This window comes from Podarcis erhardii (assembly GCF_964252035.2).
Source record: "Podarcis erhardii genome assembly, chromosome: 15".
Lineage (NCBI taxonomy): Eukaryota > Metazoa > Chordata > Lepidosauria > Squamata > Lacertidae > Podarcis > Podarcis erhardii.
Genome location: NC_138505.1, coordinates 7,716,351 through 7,738,708, shown reverse-complemented (window position 1 = coordinate 7,738,708; position 22,358 = coordinate 7,716,351). Strand labels below are relative to the sequence as shown.

Sequence of the window (22,358 nt, the reverse complement as noted above, 5' to 3'; positions counted from 1 at the left end):
CTCTCTGGGTCTTCTCCTCATGTCTTTCATTTCGTTTGCATCCATTTTTATTAATTTTCATACAGTTTTACAAATTCAGTTCAGTTTCAATGCAATATTCCCTTAAAACCTTTTGACTTCCCATCCTTGGTGTTTCTCTTCAAATCCTTTATCCTTAAATGTAACACTTATTTCTTTTTTTAAGTAATATTTTTAATTAGTTTCCCAAATTATTACAAATCAGTCCTGATCACACAATTAATACAATTCCTTGGGGGTAAAATCAGGTTTCCCGTTCCTGTTGCAAAAATATGTCCATTACTTCCTCATGTAGCCACTTCATCCTTCTGCGATCTCCATTTAATAATCCTTCTCTTGATGTTAGTCCATTCTTACAGCTGACTTTTACTGTTTCCTTACATACAGCACCTCTGTTGTTTTTCGTAAATATAAAATCCATTTCATGCATGTAAGGAGGTAAAGGGACCCCTGACCATTAGGTCCAGTCGTGGCCGACTCTGGGGTTGCGGCGCTCATCTTGCTTTATTGGCTGAGGGAGCCGGCGTACAGCTTCCAGGTCATGTGGCCAGCAGGACTAAGCCACTTCTGGCGAACCAGAGCAGCGCATGGAAACGCCGTTTACCTTCCCACCAGAGTGGTACCTATTTATCTACTTGCACTTTGACATGCTTTTGAACTGCTAGGTTGGCAGGAGCAGGGAGCGAGCAACGGGAGCTCACCCCGTCGCCGGGATTCGAACTGTCGACCTTCTGATAGGCAGGTCCTAGGCTCTGTGGTTTAACCCACAGTGCATGTAGTCCTTCATAAATGTTGTCTCAGACCTGGTGTGTTGGGAGTGTTAATCGCTTTCTTCTTTTGTCCAGTTCACTGCCATGTTTACAAAGCCACATTCCTTCCCTTCCGCTGTTCCCAGCTTGCATACAAGGCTGCGTATATAAATAACTCCCAGATAAGATGTCCATTCTCCACAATTAAAATTCCACTCTGGGGTTCTTCTTTGGCACGCAGCAAAAAGATAAAGCCTTTTCACAAATGAAACCTCTTGTCAGATTTAATTAGCAGCCGTTCATCTTCTTGCTCTTAATTTCTCCCTCATACTCCTGGTCCAGTCCAAAGATAATTCATATAAAGTCCATTCAACCTCGGTCGAGGGGGGAGGGCATAATAAAGCATTGTTAAATTCCTTGTTCAGCAGAAATCAAGAGCCTCCACCCTCTTTTCCTCGGTGTCAGGCAGAATAATATAGCTACAACTACACACATCTCTTTATTTTGCAGAAGAAAAAAGACCATTTGGAAAACATATGGAAGCACAAAGCACCTTGTCCCTCCTCCTTCTTTGCTAGCTGTTGTAAGGGTTTTCAAGCTTCATAAAAAAATCATTCAAATACCTTCAAAGAGCCAAACCCAGTCTTCTCGGCAGCTGATTGATTGCAGCCTGTTATAATATGCCATTTCAGGAGCGTCGCATAATAAACACCAATGTTCCAAATTAGTGAGAAGAAGAAGAAGAGAAGAGTTTGGATTTGATATCCTGCCTTTCACTCCCTTTAAGGAGTCTCGAAGCAGCTAACATTCTCCTTTCCCTTCCTCCCCCACAACAAACACTCTGTGAGGTGAGTGGGGCTGAGAGAGTTCAGAGAAGTGTGACTGGCCCAAGGTCACCCAGCAGCTGCATGTGGAGGAGCGGAGACGCGAACCTGGTTCCCCAGATTACGAGACTACCGCTCTCAACCACTACACCACACTGGTGTAGGAACCGATCACAAATCATGCCGGAGACGGAGGTTCGTCCATGGCAGGGACACACTCCCAGGTTGCACCTGTTCTGCCGTTCAAGTTGGCAGATACGGGCTTAAGCGACACCGTGGGATGCAGTGAACTCCCCAGAAGCCCCTGAGGAGCATTGCCAGGAATTTCCCCCTGCCTCTACTGCCCCGGATGCCTGGGGATGGGTAGTCAGAAGGAGAAGACTTGGAGGAGGTGTCAGAAGATGAAGAGGCAACAGGGTTTAGTGAGCAGGAAGAGGCTGTGGCAGAAAGCAGTTCAGAATCAGAGGCAGAAGTGGAAGTTGGAGAGGGGGTGGGGCAAGAGGCAGCAATGAGTCAGGATGATGAAGAAGCCAAGGTGCCTTCCCCTCCGGCTGTGACCAGCTCCCTTCTCCCCAGTCTCCCAGGACCAGAAGAGGTATGCAGAGGGTGGAACAGAGACAGGCACGGCGATGGAGTCTCAGATTGCTTGGGAAGAACTTTGGGGGAGGAGGAGAATTAGGCAGCTATGGGAAGGGAGAGACCCCCACAACTGCCTGATATGGGCAAGATCTACTGGGATGAATTGATGTGCTCACCAGGCCTGGGCTGAGCAGCCTTGTATCTTTTAATAAAGAGTTTAATTTACTTAACGCCATGTGATTTAGGGCTACCAATGCCTACTAACCACAATGGCTATGCCTCAGCAATGCTTCTGAATACCGATGGCTGGAAACCTCAGGAGGGGAGAGGGGTCCTGTGTTCGAGTCATGCTTGCGAGTTCCCATTGAGGCATCTGGGTTGGCCGCTGTGAAAACAGGATGCTGGACTTGATGGGTCATTGGCCTGATCCAGCAACCTCTTCTGATGCACTTACGTCTAAATGAGTAAACACCAGCATTGTGGCTGGTGCAACGTGGTCCATTATGAGAACACCCAACATTTTGGGGGTATGAAAACACGGAAAGCAGCGACGCCCATCCACCCACGACTAATAACTCAGGCCGCCTTGCAAGCCTTGGAAAAGCCAGCTATTGCTTTTCGATTCTGGTAACCTGGATTGTGCAAATGGGGCCACAGAACAACTTGCTTGGCATATCAATGGAGGATTTGCACATCAATGGCTAAGAGCAGTGGATAATTAAAGGAACTGCAATAACAGGAAGGACAGGCAGATACCAGGCGCTGGCTTGGAACAAATAACAAGGAAAAGAAGTTTGCCTTCATGATCAACTCACAACATTCCTGAAGTCTATGGGGTGTTGTGAAACATAGTACAATTGCCCGAGTTTCAGGTTCATGGCGCATATAAGGCTGGAGAACCCTTTTTCAGCCCCAGGGCCACATTCCCTCCTTAGCGAGGTTTTTGGGGGGGCATGGGCCAGTGGGCGGAGCCAGTGCAAGCAGGAACTAGAGAAGGGCTATTGTTTGGCGCAATCAGAAGGTCTCAGGTTTGGTCCCTGGCATCCCCATGTAGGGCTGGGAGAGAGAGACCCCTTGCTTGATGTTACGGAAAAAACTAGGTGTGAGGCTGCTCAGTCACCTAGCTCATTGGGCAGAGCCCACGGGTCCCTGCGGAATAAAGGAAGGAGTCCAGCCACCAACCGGAGCAAATAGCTGTAGACCAAAGTTTATTGCGCAACATGTTCAAAGAGGAATTTTGAACCCCGAGGATGGGGTCACAAGGACTTTGGAACAACTGACTGGTTCAAAATTGGGAAAGGCGTACGATAAGGCTGTATATTGTCTCCCTGCTTATTTAACTTATATGCAGAATTCATCATGCGAAAGGCTGGGCTGGATGAATCCCAAGCCAGAATTAAGATCGCCAGAAGAAATATCAACAACCTCAGATATGCAGATGACACAACATTGAAAGTGAGGAGGAATTAAAGAACCTTTTAATGAGGGTGAAAGAGGAGAGCGCAAAATATCAACATCAAAAAAACGAAGATCATGGCCACTGGTCCCATCACCTGCTGGCAAATAGAAGGGGAAGAAATGGAGGCAGTGAGAGATTTTACTTTCTTGGGCTCCATGATCACTGCAGATGGTGACAGCAGCCACAAAATTAAAAGATGCCTGCTTCTTGGGAGAAAAGCAATGACAAACCGAGACAGCATCTTAAAAAGTAGAGACATCACCTTGCCAACAAAGGTCCTTATAGTTAAAGCTATGGTTTTCCCAGTAGTGATGTATGGAAGCGAGAGCTGGACCATCAAGAAGGCAGATCACTGAAGAATTGATGCCTTTGAATTATGGTGCTGGAGGAGACTCTTGAGAGTCCCATGGACTGCAAGAAGATCAAACCTCTCCATTCTTAAGGAAATCAGCCCTGAGTGCTCACTGGAAGGACAGATCCTGAAGCTGAGGCTCCAATACTTTGGCCACCTCATGAGAAGAGAAGACTCCCTGGATAAGACCCTGATGTTGGGAAAGATGGAGGGCACAAGGAGAAGGGGACGGCAGAGGACGAGATGGTTGGACAGTGTTCTCGAAGCTACCAGCATGCGTTTAACCAAGCTGCGGGAGGCAGTGGAAGACAGGAGTGCCTGGCGTGCTCTGGTCCAGGGGGTCATGAAGAGTCGGACACGACTAAACAACTAAACAACAACAACAAAAATCTTACCCCAGCATACAGTTCATTAAGCATCATCACTACATCATTGCTATATCAGAAAAGGGGAGGGTTACACATGATTAATATAGGAGGGATGTGTTGGGGCAACAGGCGGATACAGGATATGTATTGTGAAGTACATTCTAAGCACCTACTACATAGGGACAGTAGAACTTTGGTTTGCATAGTCTGCCACCTGGGCAAGTCCAAAGGAATGCCTTTGCCCAGCGATTGACACCTATGAGTACCTTCCTGTGAGTACATGACCTCCTGCTTGAGGGATTATGGCGGGGATCAAGTGGTTTCCAAGTCCTTGACCAATGAAGCAAATTGGGCGTGGAATGAAGGAAACTGGCAAAGGAGTTGATTTTATGTGGTTTTTAAAGCTAGGTAACTTCCCTGAGCTGTCAAGCTGAAAGGATACATTTATGCATAATATTTGTACCCTTTAACAACTTTAAAGATGTTGCCCCCCCCCCCCGTAATTTCCATAACACTTGCAATTCCTGGAGAGCTGTTGACGGTCAGTGTCCACAATACTGACCTAGATGGACTAATGGCTTGACTCAGGGTTGCTGCCTTTGGCCAGGCAAAGTACAGGACAGATTGGGGGTGGAATAGGGGGTGGGGGCTAAAATGACTTTACCTGGTGAAGAAATGACTTCAGAGCAATCCATGACAATGACACACATGGCTCACCGTGTTTTATTCAACGAGAAAAATAACAAAAGCACTATAATGGACGAGTGTAAGAAAAATATTGAATGTTACAAGTGTAGCTGGGCTTTGTAAGGCTCACTGGTTTGCTGCTGCCCCTTCAGAAACCGCCTTGTCTGTCTTGATGGCAACTTCCAGGCAACTCTATTACTCCTTTAAACTCATTGTGTATTTAAGCAAGTAAACTCATCGAGCTTAATCAAATGTCCAAGGGCCAATGAACATCATTAGTGTATTTAATAACACTGCCATTTAATAAGCTAAACTATTAAGCCCTCTTTTTCAAAAATAGATTTCATAAATCCAAATAAATAATTATTTTCACAATCTACAAAAAGAAGCATGCATCTACCTGCACACTTCCAAGACATTTGCCCTACATAGCTGCCTACATAGCTGGCTTGCCATCTCTCAGCTCTTTAGCATGCCTCCTTCCCTTCATGGTGCCTAGCTCTCTGTTCATGTTCAGTTCTTGCCAATCTCTGAACAAGAAGCTGGAGAGTGGGGTTATTAAAAACCCAGCAATGCTTCTCTTGTATTTTCAAACTCGCCTGTTTTTTTTAGCAGTTAGGGATCCTGTTATGTACTGAGTTGAATAGGACCCAAAATGCAGCAGTCTGATTGGTCCTAGAACAATAGGATCCAAAATGCAGCAGTCTGATTGGTCCTAGAACAATAGGATTCAGAATGCAGCAGTCTGATTGGTCCACAGGAGCCGCCCAATCCAACTCCAAGTGGAAGTGAATCCGCAACCTGATTGATCTACAGGAGAATCCCGGAATTAACCAATCACATGTGGCCCATTGTGTAAATAATGTATATAAAGCAGACATTTCGGGGGAATTGGCCTCCCTCCCTACTATGAGCTGAATAAAGAGCATGAAATCCACACTCGACTCCGAGTATATTTCAGGGTTTCTCTGGCCGCCAACAACGCCTTAACCCCTTGCCCCTAAAGCGAAGAAGTTGAAGAATGACAAAGGGAGAGTGTGGGAGATCACTGCCAGTTTTTGATACTGGATAGTAGATCACAGCCTACTTGAACCCGGACATGCCTGGACTAGATGATCCTCAGGGTCCCTTCGAACTCTACAATTCTATAATACAACAAAGAGCACCTCCTTTCTTTGAATGGCCCCCGCAAACGCGTCTAGTTTGTGACTGCATTTTGGAAATGTGCTTGTTTGGCAAAGGGCTACAGCTCATTGGTAGAGCCCTCTCTGCATGGACAAAGGCCGGAGGTCGAATGCCTGGCATTTCCAGCTGGGCTGAGAATGGCTCTGCCCAAAACCACGGAGAGCTGCTGCCAATCTATGTTGATGCTACTGATCTAGGTGTGTCAAGACTCTGCTAAGTTCCTGAAGATGAGTCAGTCTCCGTAAAGGATCTACCTGTTTCAGAGTTCCAGTAAGTGATTTGGGATGTAGATGTGGACATTTGAGATAGCTCTTCCATTCGTTCTCCTTCCGAGTACCACATTTCAACAACAGGGACGCCTCTCTGTATACTGGAACCAAAGGGTTCTCAACAGTGGATTGCAAAACCCTTGGTAGAACAAGTTTGGGAACTTTTGGAGCTGGGGATCCTTTCTGTACAGCTGAGCTCACCACCTTCTTGCTAATGGGATTTTGCCTATCAAAGGGACGGATGGGCCAATTTGTCTACTTCTGTTTCCTTCGGTTATTCGTTTCCCCCGTCTCAAATCCAGCTCCCAGCATGTCCACAACAGTTTGCATATCCGGCGCTGTGGTGCAAAGATCCCTCTGGCGGGGGACCCCCCCATTTCCAAGTGTTGCTGACCTTTTTAAAGGGGGGGGGACCCCAAAGTTGCGGACCTTTTTCTAGGGAGCTGCCACCACGCCAAGACATTATCTCTGCTTGGGAAAAGAAAATAGGAAACATGAACAAAGAACCAGTAAGCAGTTAGGATGCAGCTTAACTGTATCAGAAAGGCACCCAGCCAATTTGGTTGCCCCTAAATATTCCTGCAGACATTTCTGAGATCATGGTCTTTCTAACGAGTGGCTTTGTTAATTGTCTTACTTTAAATGTTGTCCTCATCCGGACTGGAGGAAATTTAAAGACTATTTACAGAAATATTGCAAAATTAATGAATGCTAGAATGATGTTGGACTGAAATTTAATGGTTACCAGCTGTAATGTAAAGGTTGAGTAATAAGCTAAAATAATTTATATTAAGTTACAATAAGGATTTGCTGAAATAAGATCTGAACTGGAATACAAAAGGGGGAGGTGAGAGGAGGTCCGAGATATAAGGTAATGGAAATAAGTGATGGGAATTATATTTGTTTTGTTTTGTTTTTAATTGTGTATTTTTGGTACTTTTTTCTGTGTATTACTTGTTTTTTGTGGTTTTTATGTTTGTATTAAATAGGAAACTTGAATAAATATTTACTTTAAATGTTGTGATGATCCTATGCCCTTTTAAAATGTGGTTTTTGGGGGTGGGGGGTTATTACGGTTGTTGTTTTTATTTTGATTATGTATTTTGTGGTTTTATATTTTGATTTTATTCAGTGAAGTGCACCAAGACCTTGGGGTATAGGGGGGTATATAAATTCAAAAATTCAATTAATAATAATAATAATAATAATAATCCCACTTCCTACCATCCACATGCCCCTTTTTGTCCCTTTACACTGGCATGTTTCGCACCAGCTTTCTTTCAATTAGCATAAATAGATAAAACTGGAAGTGGAGGGGAGAGAGGTAGCAGTGAGAGAGGACAGACAGACAGCCCCTCCCATATCCTATGCCTTCCTGCAGCAACACTCAGAAGGAAATCTGTCTCTGTACACAATTGGGCTTACTCTCAGGTGCATTTACATAGCATTATCTTTGCTGCAGGAATTATACCTTTATATTGCTTTTAATCATCACCTGCCCCAGGAAGGTGACCTTTGCAAAATGAAATCGCACGGCTGCGTTGCAAGATCAGAATAATTGTAATTATTATTATAATAATAATACTTTATTATTTATACCCCGCCCATCTGGCTGGGTTTCCCCAGCCACTCTGGGCGGCTTCCAACAGAATATTAAAAAACAATAGTCTATTAAACATTAAAAGCTTCCCTAAACAGGGCTGCCTTCAGATGTCTTCTAAAAGTCTGGTAGTTGTTCTTTTCTTTGACATCTGGTGGGAGGGCGTTCCACAGGGCAGGCGCCGCTACCGAGAAGGCCCTCTGCCTGGTTCCCTGTAACTTGGCTTCTCACAGTGAGGGAACTGCCAGAAGGCCCTCAGCCCTGGACCTCAGTGTCCGGGCAGAACAATGGGCGTGGAGACGCTCTTTCAGGTATACTGGACCAAGGCTGTTTAGGGCTTTAAAGGTCAGCACCAACACTTTGAATTGTGCTCAGAAACGTACTGGGAGCCAGTGTAGGTCTTTCAAGACCAGTGTTATGTGGTCCCGGCGGCCGCTCCCAGTCACCAGTCTAGCTGCCGCATTCTGGATTAGTTATTTCCTAGTCACCTTCAAAGGTTATTAAGCCGCCACCTGATTGTCATCCTACTCAAATCACTCTTGGGAATAGCCTGGACCAGTTCTAGTCCAAGAAGGTTGAAAGGGCTGTTTAGCAGTGGCAGCGAAGCTAAAGACGAAGTCTAACTTTCTCTGCCTGGCTTCCTGCCCTCCCTCGACTGTTGCAGTGCAGGCTAGAAGGCATGGATACAAGAAATCACGGCAACTTTGCAATCACGGCAACTTTGGCTCTTAATCATTGCACAAGAGTGGAAGGTGACAAAATGAAAGGTGTTTTCAGACGCATATGGAATTTGGACAGGATTCATGACTTCCCATCAGGAAACAGGTTGTATGGTAATTCCTGGGTGGCACCCAATCACTCCCTCATAAGCAGCTGAATCTTGTGTCATCATCACCGCTGAAATCCAGACTCAGGGAGGTGTATATAAACAGTGCCAGGAGAGCCCTACATCACATCCACGGCTAGGAATCAGCTGGCAAGCTCGGTGAGTCTCTTTCTTATAACACCTCTCTTTAGAGAAATGTTGCGCCAAAACCTGTTCTCCAGTGATTGCAATAACCGGTACATGGTGCTGCTCCTGGAAATGTCTCAGAAAACTCCCACAGGTCCAAAACACAGTGGCTGGAGTCAGGGGTGGAGGAAGGGGGTTATGGTGGGGGTGTACTGCCCTGGGTGTCTTCGCTGAGGGGGGTGACATTTGGCAGTTTCGGGTGGGCAGCACGCCAAATGTCCGCCATCGGTGACTCGTTCCGCCCCTGGTTGCAGGGCACGCGTGCCGCTCCATGCACCAGAGTGGCTATCCTGTGCCTGGGAGGGCACCCTCCATGCCCCACCCCCCTTGGGTGCATGCCCGCCCTGGGCAGCGGGGTAAAATGTTCCGCCGCTGGCTGGGGTTGCCTTTAGATGTCGCATAAGTTCTGTTCTAAAAGCGTTGGATTGGCTACTGGTCTGTTTCTCTGCCCAATTCAGGGCCCGCCCATTTGTGTTTAAAATCCTAAACGACTTAGGCGCCAAATATCTGAAAGGCCCTCTTTCTCCTTAAGGACCACCCCCCCGGTAATAAAATGAGCAGAGGTGACCCTTTGGGTAGCTCCCCCCTCCCTCAGAGGTTTGGGGTGGTGGCCCCCCAGGAGAGGGCCTTCTCTGTGGCAGCCCCTAAAGTTGTGGAATTCCCGCCTCACAGAGGTTCATCTGGCTTTTCGTTTCCCGGTAAACCCTCAAGCTATCTAAGTTTTGGCAATATGTTTTTAAGTGGCCAAAAGGGGACTTTGGCAAACCCAACCGCTATTGAACCAAATGTGTTTTGACTATACGTAATTTTGGCTTTAGGCGCAATCGCCGGAACGTAACCCCTGTGTAAATTGCAGGCTTTACTGTACAACTTTACAGCTTTCTTCACCTGGCCTTTGATACCCAAGGTGTGTGTTTTCTGGTTCCACCTGTTCCTGTGCCTGTAATCTGATTTAACTGTTTTTTAAATCTTAAATGGTTGTAACTTGGTGGTAAAGGGCGAGTTATAAATGTGGTGGCGATTATGACGATGATAGTAGTAATAGTTTCTCAAATGTTTCCTTGCCAAACAAAAGAGGCTCCTGCTTTTCTGCCTCATTTGCAGAGTCCTTTAGGATGTCTTTATAATTTTGGAGAGTTAGGTGATGATTTTACCTAACCTAGAGTTCTGTGAGAGGGACCAGGGGTCTGGGCATGTTCCTCTAGGGCCCTGCAGCCTCCACAGCTGTTTGTACAACAACATCTCGGTGTGGACAGCCCTGCCACATATTCCTGTGGAACATGACTGAAACATAGGAACAAGGAGAGACTTCCAGCCTTAACAATCTACAATTGCCATGGTTCTTTCTTTGCAAGGGGCGATGGGCAGGAAGCCATGACTGTTCTAAGTACTATCATAGTATTGTCAGTGTATAGTCTTTTGGAGAACTGAGAAATCGAAAGGGACACATTCACACATCCTTAGCTGCTGCTGGTGGCTGAACTGGAATATCTTGCTGGCTTGCGGCTTCCTAAATTCTTCATAGATTTAGTGGCCGAAAAGGCCCATGATTATGAACACGTTGAGATGTGTCCAAGGGAACGGGGGCAATTGGCAGGCCCCCAGCTGGCTCCAGCCTACCAGCTGGTTGCTGGTCAAACTCCAGTCCTTGCTTCTGCATCAAACTGTGACTCAGGGCTTCAGAAACCTTTCAGAAGCTGAGCACGCAAGCCAGCAGAGTAAAAAAACCTCTTCGCAACAGAAGGGCAGATAGAGGAATATGTAAAGCATATTCACAGCAGTTTATTTAGCATTCATCAGGACAAAGAAAAACATGTCTGCTCTCCTTGCATGTCCAAAGCAAGAAGCATAAGCAAAAGCTATACACAAACGGAAGTTCCCAGCAAGCTGGGCTGGAATGTAAACAGGCATGTGACACACAACAGTCATGCCTGTTCCTCTTAAGGTGGAACGGAATATCTTAACAGTTTCATGCATATGCCTGCCTCTTCCAGGTCAGCAGAGATTGCAGATAATGGCAACCCATCCCCCAAGGACCCACCAACACCCTCCGGTTACCCATCCCAAGGCTCCAGCCACATCGGATAGTTTGCCTCACTGCACTCTGGAGTTGGCGCTCGAGATCATTGTGAACATCTACCATCAGTTCGCTCCTCGGGAAGGCAAGGATGACTTCTTGAGCCTCAAGGACATGACAGAGCTTCTCAAGAGTCAAGCTCCCACTTTCCTGGCTGCCTGCGTGAGTGAAGCCAAAGGAAATGGCGTTGTTGGTGGTGCAAATGTGTTTGCAAAAAATCGGGAGTCAGGTTGTTGTTGTTCTTTAGTCATTTAGTCATGTCCGACTCTTGGTGACCCCCTGGACCAGAGCACGCCAGGCACTCCTGTCTTCCACTGCCTCCCGCAGTTTGCTCAAACTCATGCTGGTAGCTTCGAGAACACTGTCCAACCATCTCGTCCTCTGTCGTCCCCTTCTCCTTGTGCCCTCCATCTTTCCCAACATCAGGGTCTTTTCCAGGGAGTCTTCTCTTCTCACGAGGTGGCCAAAGTCTTGGAGCCTCAGCTTCCGGATCTGTCCTTCCAGTGAGCACTCAGGGCTGATTTCCTTCAGAATGGATTTGATCTTCTTGCAGTCCATGGGACTCTCAAGAGTCTCCTCCAGCACCATAATTCAAAAGCATCCATTCTTCGACGATCAGCCTTCTTTATGGTCCAGCTCTCACTTCCATACATCACTAATGGGAAAACCATAGCTTTAACTATAAGGACCTTTGTTGGCAAGGTGATGTCTCTGCTTTTTAAGATGCTAGCTTTCTTGTAATGTTGGGGCCATCTGGATGACCTGTTTGCCGAGAGTTCATCCTGATTTGCTTGCACAAAGGTGATGCAGAGGTTAGATGAGACCTGGTCTTTACTGAGTTCCCCAAGAAAAGGGATGGACTGTTAAACCACCCTGGGAACTGTAGTGCTGTGAGGGGGAAAGAGGGTCCCCTAGCAACTCTCAGCACCTTTAACCAAACTGTGGTCCCCAAGGAACTATTGGGGGCCCACTTCAAATCCCTGATTCTTCCTTTGAAGCCTTCCCTGCCACACCAACGCCCCACATTATGTATGATTTTAGTTGCAGGGCTGCTGGGCATAGCTTCCCTCAAAAGGCCATGTGGGGCCAAATGGGGAGGCCTGGCGGGTGAGCTTTTAGTATGCACCTACATCCCTCCTGCAATTCTAGATATAGGTAGGTAGCTGTGTTGGTCTGCCATAGCTGAAATAAAATTAAAAAAATCCTTCCAGTAGCACCTTAGAGAAGTTTGTTATTGGTATGAGCTTTCGTGTGTATGCACACTTCTTCAGATACAGTGGTACCTCAGGTTAAGTACTTAATTTGTTCTGGAGGTCCGTTCTTAACCTGAAACTGTTCTTAACCTGAGGTACCACTTTAGCTAAAGGGGCCTCCCGCTGCCGCCGGAGCACGATTTCTGTTCTCATCCTGAAGCAAAGTTCTTAACCCGAGGTACTATTTCTGGGTTAGCGGAGTCTGTAACCTGAAGCGTATGTAACCTGAAGCATATGTAACCTGAGATACCACTGTACATCTTAGCAAGCCTAAAAGGTAAAGGGACCCCTGACCATTAGGTCCAGTCATGACCAACTCTGGGGTTACGGCGCTCATCTCGCTTTATTGGCCAAGGGAGCCGGCGTACAACTTCTGGGTCATGTGGCCAGCATGACTAAGCTGCTTCTGGCAAACCAGAGCAGCGCACGGAAACACTGTTTACCTTCCCGCCAGAGAGGTACCTATTTATCTACTTGCACTTTGAGGTGCTTTCAAACTGCTAGGTTGGCAAGTTCTTAACCCGAGGTACTATTTCTGGGTTAGCAGTGTCTGTAACCTGAAGCATCTGTAACCTGAGGTACCACTGTACACTGAAACAGAAGTCACCAGAACCTTACATATAGTGAGAGGGTGGGGAGGGGTATTACTCAGAAGGGTGTTGGGAATGGGACTTATTACCAAACTCAAAACCATGGAGAGACCTGGTCTGAATAGAGATATTGGATTCTTATCTCATTATATATGATAAAGCTATTTTTGGCCATCTCACCCCTTACTTTTTCCTGTAAGACCAATTGCAGTCGTTAACAGTCGTCAACTGATTTACCACACCTATCAGCCAATCACCCATTCCCACCACCCTTCTGAGTAATACCCCTCCCCACCCTCTCACTATATATAAAGGTCTGGTGATTTCTGTTTCAGTGTATCTGAAGAAGTGTGCATGCACACAAAAGCTCATACCAATAACAAACTTACATTGGTCTCTAAGGTGCTACTGGAAGGATTTTATTTTATTTTATTTTATCCCTCCTGCAAAATACTGACAGGACTAATCAGGACTAATCTTCCAGTATACCTGAAAGAGCGTCTCCACCCCCATCGTTCAGCCCAGACACTGAGGTCCAGCACCAAGGGCCTTCTGGTGGTTCCCTCGCTGCGAGAAGCGAAGTTACAGGGAACTAGGCAGAGGGCCTTCTTGGTAGTGGCACCCTCCCTGTGGAACACTCTCCCTCAGATGTCAAGGAGATAAATAACTTATACGACTTTGAGAAGAAATCTGAAGGTAGCCCTGTTTAGGGAAGTTTTTAATATTTGATATTTTATCGCTTTCTATTATTATTATTATTATTATTATTATTATTATTATTATTAATAATATTTTGTTGGGAGCCGCCCAGAGTGGCTGGGAAAACCCAGCCAGATGGGAGGGGTATAATAATAATAATAATAATAATAATAATAATAATAATAATAATTATTTACAATGGTCAGTTAAAACGTTAAAAATATGTTATAAAAATGTGACACCAGAGGGAGCTGTAGAACATCAATCTGTCGTCAATGGATATAGCCTTGAGAGCTATATCATGGTTTTTATTTTAAGTGGTGATGGATGATGGAAACTGTAGTCCAGCCATATATGGTCCCCTAAGGTCAAAGAATAAGGCAGATCATGATGTTTGCAGAGGAGCATTTGCCAACCAAAGTTTCATCTAGTTCTCCCCATCTTCCCTTACAGAACAGAAACCGCCCAGACTACATGAAAGAGCTCTTCAAAAAGGCAGATGTTGACAAGACCGGACAACTGACTTTTGAGGAGTTCACCAAAGTGTTTGCTGTCCTGGCAGAAGATACCCATCGCCTGAGTCACGGTGAGGACCGATGTGGCCCAGACCACGATTGAGCTCCCGCCATAGATTGGTATTGCCTGTTGTAAAAGCTGCCAAATAAAGGATTTGCACGAGACATGTGACCCTAAAGCATCTGTTCATAGAATTGTAGCATTGGTAGGGACCCCCGGGGTCATCCAGTCTGGCTCCTTGCAATGTGGGCTGCCCAACCTCTGTTAAAAACCTCCCATGAAGGTAATCCCACCACTTCTCAATGGAACATACCTTTATAAAAAACCAAAATCCATTACCATGAATTCATAATAGGAAAAACACACACAGAATAGAATGGCTGATCATAACAGGAAAAACCAGCAGTACCATTACATACATCGGCCTATAAAAAGTAACATTGTTATTATTCTTTTTCCACAGAAGGAAATGCTTAATTCTGTAATAATCAAAATGCAAAAGTATTTCCTCAATTCCCCCAATTTCCAGGGGTTCCAGGAGCTTACCCAGGGTTCAGTTTCCTTGGAATGAGGGACAGCAGAGACTGTGGTCTCTTTAAGATACATGGTTTATTCACACATATATAAAGCCTGAGTCATGGGCAGGCAAACTAAGGCCCGAGGGCTGGATCTGGCCCAATCGCCTTCTAAATCCGGCCCACGGATGGTCCGGGAATCAACATGTTTTTACATGAGTGGAATGTGTCCTTTTATTTAAAATGCATCTCTGGGTTATTTGTGGGGCATAGGAATTCGTTCATTTCCCCCCCCTTCAGAATATAGTCTGGCAGTGGACTGGCCCCCTGCTGAAAAGGTTTGCTGACCCCTGGCTGAGTCTACGATGGAGGGGCTCGCAGCATTAACAGCCCAAGAGGCTTCTCACATAGCCACAGCCTTGGATTCAAGCCGAAATCAGGCATGGCTCTGACTCTGGCTTCCCAGCCTGCTACCTGCTTTGTCTTTCTCACCACCAGTTAGTTGAGGAAGGCCGCGCCCTCCAGCCATTTGCCCGGTGTTGCTGAGCCACTTCTTTTGTTATGTTAATAACCCATACTTAGGCCATTACCACACCGGGAAGCTAGCCTGGCTATTCCAGGAATTGCAACCCTGCTGGATGCAAAGTTTAGAAGGGGCCACAGGCATAACAACTGATTCCCTGCTCCCCCCCAAAAAACAACAACACTACCTCTCTCCAAGAACAAGGTATCTGTTCCCAGATGAATGAACAGGCAGCAGAACGCAGCTTCCCTATAGAACAATAACAGGTAAGTACCAGAATGGGTTACTTCCGGGTCTCGACAATCGTGCTTTGCGCATGCGCAGAAGCGCCGAATCGCAACCCGCATGTACACAGACGGGGCGCTGCGGGTTACGAATGTGCCTCCCGCACGGATCACATTCGCAACCCGTGCGTCCACTGTATAGTAACAGCTTATTCCTTTCAAGCAAGTTTCCAACCCATCAGAATCTCTCTTCTTCTCCAGTCCCAGTTCTGCGTCTCCACAGTCCCCACACTTGGCACTATTAAAAGTTTACTGTCCACACACTCTCACTGCGCATATACTTGTGTGTAGGTAAAACCTCTTTCAATTGTTCAGCAGTGGACAACAACAGAAGTTGTTTTAAAGATGACTCGCCAAACTCTGTGACGTCTCGGTCAAGAGATTTTATTCCCTGACTGGGTACAAGTGATACAGTAGCAAAGATATTTTTCTTTCTTTTTTTTTTTTTAATAATTTTTATTGGGTTTTTACATTTTATAACAACAAACACACACACAAAGACAAGAACACACAAACACACAAATACAATTACATACCCTAATTTTCTTTACCCACTTTCATTGACTTCCCCCACCCCCTCCTCTTACATCCCAGTTCCAAATTTAATTCAGCAAGTTCTTACCTAACCTCTTAAAGATATTCATATTGTTTTTAAAAATTAAATTCTTTTTGTTTATCTATATTCACCTTATCCAATTCTCTTATAATCATTAATTTCTTTTTTTTTTAAGGTCGATCTAACTTCCTCTCCACAAATTTTCCCTTTATTATATTAATTATAGGTCACATTGACCAAGTAAAACAAAACATAACATTTTATAGTTCTATTCTCTCCCCCCCCTGCCCCGGTTTCTGTCCCTTCCCAGACAAATGTCCAAAAAAAAAACCAAACAAAAAATAGTTCTTAGCCCGGATTTCTCACGTCCGAGGCGTCTGATTCTCTGTCAGTCCCTCTCTGCCAACTATGTTGGTAGTCCTCTTTGTTGGTCCTAAGACCCCGAAGGAGTTCAGTCAGAGTCACATCATCTTTTCTTTCATCCAGAATGTTAAAGAGTGTTTGCTGCGAAAGACCATCTGGTTTTCCATACTCAAGAGGAAAGTCCCAATCATGTTGCTTTATTCTTTTTAGTTTTAATATTCCAAGTACTCCAGGGACTTCTCTCTTCTTCTTTCTCATCTTTCGCAGGTTTGTAATCCAAAGGTCTTCTTGCTCATACTCTAACAATGCAGATTCCTGGTTGATATTTTCCACTTGTAGTGTCTGAACTCCTTCTTTCTTCTCTGTCAATTCCAAAGGCATCTCTTCCTTCTCAGCTGCAGAGTTTTTATCATGCGTCTCCTTTGTGCATTCAGCAGAGTTGTTTGTTTCAGAATTCAAGGTCATAAAAACTTTACTCAGAGCCATACTCTGCTCCTGCAGGATTCCCACGAGAAAGAACATTTTTTCTATCTCCGCCAGTAATTTTCCCTCTGCAGCCATTGTAATGTCACTAATTCCCCCTAGGGGGCTTTCAGTTATTTAGTAGTCCTTTTCCAATAATCTGTTACTTTGTTATTATCAATACTTTGTTTCCAATCGCCTCAGTCCAAATGTATCAGCTTTAATTCCAAGAGTTGTTAAATAACAAAATTCTTCACTTTGTCCGCCCGTTTGACAGCTTCTTTGACAGCTGTCAAACTCCTTTCACTTCTTCCTCCGGCACCCAAATAGGACACTCCCGGGTTTTTGGGGGGGATTACACACAAAGTTCCAAAATTCCCTTTCTCTCCAGCACAAAATCTTCTTCTATCAAATTTGTGAAAAACTTTTAAATCATCAAAACAGTATTCATTCAGCCTTAATTCTCCGTTCCTTGCTTTAAATCGTCTATAAGTAGAGGGGGTGCGGACTTCCCTTTAACACATCCCCCGATCGTGCCGAATTCACAGGATAAAATTTTTAAAGTCCAAATTCCACTACTCACGGGTCCTTTGTTATCCAGTCCAAATTTTGGGAAGAAAGTCAGCGCTCTCCGGCCATGGCTTGCGGCTTCACTCCACTGAGGTAGCGGTCTACTCTCAGCACCACGCCACTCTCCGTACCCTCTCCGTAGCCTTTAAAAAGGCTCTTCGTGGGTCGGGGAGGGCGCTTAAGGTGCCCACCGAGTCACCAAGTCCGCAGGCTTCCGCGCCTGCGGTTTCTGAGGGTCCCCATGTCGCCGGCACGGCAAGACCCGTCCTCAGTAGAGCCAATTCCCTCCGGAGCTCGGAGGGAATCCGCCATTAGCCGTTCGCGCTAACCCGGAAGTCCAGTAGCAAAGATATTTTTCAACTGTTAATATAAACAGCAATTAACAGCACACTTTCAAACAAAGTCTCTCTTATCTCCTGCATGCTGTAAATTACAGGAATGGTCCTTCAGCAGATTTTACAGGCAGTACTCTTTGGTCAGAAGCCTGCAAAAAATGAAACCAAGTGGCTTTCTTTTTATTGGCACTTCCAGTTGATGCTAATTAAGCTCAGAGTGCCACTCCCATATATAAAGGAATGTTCTGGAACCTTCTAGAAACTTCTACTTGTTTCTGGCAGAATGATTCTCTAACAGGCACATCAAAGAGGATGAGTTTCTGATATGTTTAAGTCAGGATGAAAGCCTCCGTAGCAGAGTTGCATTACACAAAGGCCTTGCTCATTCTTTGCCTTGTTCCAATGTAGCGCAGAGGCATTCTGAGACACACGGTTATTGGAACAATTCCCAAACACCATGAAATAGTTCCTATCATGGCTGACATGCAAAAAGCATCCATCAACAGTTGCTCAAAAAGCAAGACAAAATTTCAAGAAGGATTCATGTAGTAAAAGGTAAAGGGACCCCTGACCATTAGGTCCAGTTGTGGCCGACTCTGGGGTTGCGGCGCTCATCTCGCTTTATTGGCCGAGGGAGCTGGCGTACAGCTTCCGGGCCATGTGGCCAGCATGACTAAGCCGCTTCTGGCGAACCAGAGCAGCGCACGGAAATGCCGTTTACCTTCCCGCCGGAGCGGTACCTATTTATCTACTTGCACTTTGATGTGCTTTTGAACTGCTAGGTTGGCAGGAGCAGGGACCGAGCAACGGGAGCTCACCCCGTCACGGATTCGAACCGCTCACCTTCTGATCAGCAAGCCCTAGGCTCTGTGGTATAACTCACAGTGCCACCTGCGTCCCAACTTATTATATATATAAGACCTTAACATTCTTATTACACTTATCAACAGTCCAAGTTCACAAAGTTCTCCGTCCAAGTTGGCTGGGCAAGGAGGAGTGGTGGGAGGCAGCAGCAGGGAAACCCCAAAGGGAATCCCCAGAGGTAATGGGATACCAAGGAGAGATCAGAGGGAGAAGACTGGGAGGAGGTGCCAGATACTTGAAGGGGCAACAGGGTGAAGTGTGCGGGAAGAGCCTGTGATAGGGAGCAGTTCAGACTCCAAGGCTGAAGAAGGCTGCTGAAAAATCCAGGAAGTCTCCCTCTCTTGCTGCGACGGTGTGATGGCCTGGGATTCGGACTCAGAGGCTGAACCTGAGGAATCCCAGCCTGCACAGGAGTCCCCGCCTCCAGAACCAGCTGAGCCAGGGCTGGGGCCTGAGCCTGAAGGGTTCTCACCTGTGCTGGATCCTCAGGTGCAGGCACCAGCTGAGCCTGCTCTGGCTCCTGAGGTGATGGAGGACCCAATGCCTGCAAGTGCTCCACTCTCAGCCCCGTCAGAGGAAGCTGAGGTTGCCTCTGGGTCCGGTAACCCTCCAGTCTCTCTTGAGCTGCAGAGGCTCAGGGCAGAGAGGCGGAGGGAACTAAGTTCCTGCAGGAGGAGTGCTCGCCTCTAGGCCAGGAGAGGTAAGTCACCTGTGGACCGGGGCCACCCTATGCCTTGGGGCAGATAAAAGCCAGTCAGCCCAGTCCCAGGTTGCGGGAGCAATGTTGTTGCTAGCCTGTTCCTGCCTGCACCCTGTCCTGCTCTTCTGCCAGAGTTCCTGACCCCACCCGACTCCCTGCCTTGGACCAGCTACAGCTTTGATGGACAGCCTCCATACCGCACCATCGACCTAGGACTGGACTCGAACCTTGCCTCTCGGTTAGCCCCCAGGACCAGCACAGACAAGTTCCTCTCCCCCTTGGTCTCCAAGAATGTGCAGGATAATGAGGAAGGCAGAGCAGGGACCAGAGGTGTGTGGACACATGTTGAGGCTGCTTGGGAAACATCTGGGAGAGACCACTGGGAGAATACTGGTGGCCAGAAGTTGGAAAGGCGAAATAACACCAACAATAACAGAAATGGCAAACACTCATGATAGAGTATTTTCAACTAGCAAACTGGAAAAGTCAGGGGAACCTTAAATCAATAAGTATATGGAGAATGGAAAATATTTAAGGAATACATAAGACTATATTATAAAAATGATACCATCCTAGCAGAATTGAATGATATTTGTGCATAATAAATAAATGGAATAAACATCTTAGAGGAATATATGGGAAAAGATATAAAACAAACTGTGTGATAAAATCAAGACAATAGAAAAAGTATAATGAGAACGACTGGAAGCTTTTCACAGAAGACTTTATTGGATAAGACATGATGCTGTATAAATATCTGGTACTTTTAATTGTTCTTTTCTTTTTCTTTTCTTGTTACTTTTAAACTTTTTGTAGTTTTTGATGTGGAGAATTCTTTTTTTCTTTTCTTTTTCTTTTCTGTGCTTAACTTTGTTGTACTTATCTTTATGGTAAGGCTGAATTTTAAACCAATAAAGATGTATTTATATATATAAAAAAGGGAAACATCTGGGAGAGACAGAGCCTTAGGGAGGTGTGGAAGGCTGGAACCTCCAGTATTGGCAACTGCTCCATAGGGGCAAGACCTACTGAGAAATGTTGCTGAGGCCACGAGGCCGAGTGGTACGTTTGTTTCCTTGGATAAAGAGTTAATTTCGCTGACAATGGAGATCTTCCTCCTTTATTGCTGACCTGAATCTGACTCCAGCCCTGACCAAGAGCAACAGAAGAGCAGGCAGAAGGTGTACTGCAGGTCAGGAAATCATGATGCTCGTTTGGTTAATGACAAGCATCAAGCAAACTGGGTGCTTTGTGCAAGATTGTCATCATACCGTGACAACAATCTGAGCCACTAGGTGGTGCAAAAGGTACATGAATTGAGCTTGGCTAGGACATTTGATTAATGGGCTGTTCTTCCAAAGGAGCGGTGCAAGAAGGATTGGTTTGGGGACTTGTACTTTATTATTATTATTATTTTTTAATATAATCTTTTATTAGTTTTTTTTAACATATCATTTTCAACAGTAATTAAACATACTTTTATGAGGCGTTCTCAAAGTAAAGGAAGGATTGAACTCTGATTAATAAGAGCACTCCTACACTTTTACATCTTATTCAAATTTTTGACTTCCATCAATCCTGTCTGAAATTTTTCCAATCTAATCTCTCAGTATGCATTTCTTATCTTCCCTATTACATTTCAAACTCATTACCAATATCTCTGTCTTTTTCTACTTTGTAACACTTCATATATTTCTCCTTACAAAACTTCTTGTAGTCCCACTAGTGTAATTTGTTGATTACAAATAATTCATATACTTCTCCCAATCTTCTGTAAATCTCTGGTCCCGCAGGTTTCGAATCCTTCCTGCCATTTTGTCCAATTCTGCATAGTCCATTAATTTCGTCTGCCATTCTTCTTTCATCGGAATTTCTTCTTGTTTCCATTTCTGGGCTAACAATACTCTTGTCAGTTTTGGGACTTGTGCTTTTAAACACGTTAACCTGGGGTCAGGAGCGAGCAGTGAGATAGCCAAGTTTCTTGATGCTGCTGAATTGTTTAAGGTGCTGATAACACCACCAAGAAGAGTCCAGGATTTTTGTGGATCCATTATTTTACACACACACACACACACACACACACACACACACACACCAATAATCAGTGCGCTACCCAATTTATTAGGACAGCCCGACGGTAGCGCAATGCAGTGTTTTCCTGGGAGTCATCTCTCTTGAAACCAGTCACGCTTCCTTCTGACTGTATCGGTTCAACACTTTGAGGTTTAGCCAAAGATCTTCAACCGGCTGAAATAATAATAATAATTTATTGTTTATACCCTGCCCATCTGGTTGAGTTTCCCCAGCCACTCTGGGCGGCTCCCAATCGAGTGTTAAAAACAATACAGCATTAAATACTAAAAACTTCCCTAAACAGGGCTGCCTTCAGATGTCTTTTAAAAATAAGATAGCTGCTTATTTCCTTGACATCTGATGGGAGAGCGTCCCCCAGGGCGGGCACCACTACCGAGAAGGCCCTCTGTCCGGTTCCCTGTAACCTCACTTCTCGCAACGAGGGAACCGCCAGAAGGCCCTCGGCGCTGGACCTCAGTGTCCGGGCTGAATGATGGAGGTGGAGACGCTCCTTCAGGTATACAGGACTGAGGCCGTTTAGGGCTTTAAAGGTCAGCACCGGCACTTTGAATTGTGCTTGGAAACGTACTGGGAGCCAATGCAGATCTCTCAGAACCGGTGTTATGTGGTCCTGGTGGGCACTCCCAGTCACCAGTCTAGCTGCCACATTGTGGATTAATTGCAGTTTCTGGGTCACCTTCAAAGGTAGCCCCACGTAGAGCGCATTTCCCCACCATTAGCTTTTAATTAAAAACACTGACAAAAATTGTAAGCAGTGTTCCCATTTAAACTGCAAGAGTGAAGTCGGAAGTCCATCGAAGGAAAGGAAATATAGCTGGCTGGTCCAGGGAGTTGATCAGTGCCTCTTTACAAGAT

The 22,358-nt window shown here is 45.6% G+C and overlaps 1 protein-coding gene across 2 annotated transcripts; it reads left to right on the top strand.

The window, feature by feature from the left end:
• The first annotated feature begins 8,923 nt into the window (after positions 1-8,923).
• Positions 8,924-14,401, top strand: LOC309330060 (protein S100-A7-like). 2 transcript variants are annotated; one of them, XM_081841476.1, is made up of 3 exons: positions 8,924-9,075; positions 11,097-11,341; positions 14,175-14,401. In XM_081841476.1, the coding sequence occupies exons 2-3, from the start codon at positions 11,117-11,119 to the stop codon at positions 14,337-14,339; spliced, it is 390 nt and encodes a 129-aa protein (XP_081697602.1). In that variant the 5' UTR covers positions 8,924-9,075; positions 11,097-11,116; the 3' UTR covers positions 14,340-14,401. The 2 variants fall into 2 exon arrangements, with proteins under 2 accessions (XP_081697602.1, XP_081697603.1); XM_081841477.1 differs by lacking the exon at positions 8,924-9,075 and adding an exon at positions 9,921-10,009.
• Positions 14,402-22,358: the final 7,957 nt, after the last annotated feature.

Excerpts from the sequence above, each read along its gene's own strand:
- LOC309330060 (XM_081841476.1), top strand. The coding sequence starts at position 11,117 with ATGGCAACCCATCCCCCAAGGACCCACCAACACCCTCCGGTTACCCAT. Across the intron at positions 11,342-14,174 it reads CCACTTTCCTGGCTGCCTGC|AACAGAAACCGCCCAGACTA; the intron begins GTGAGTGAAGCC and ends CTTCCCTTACAG.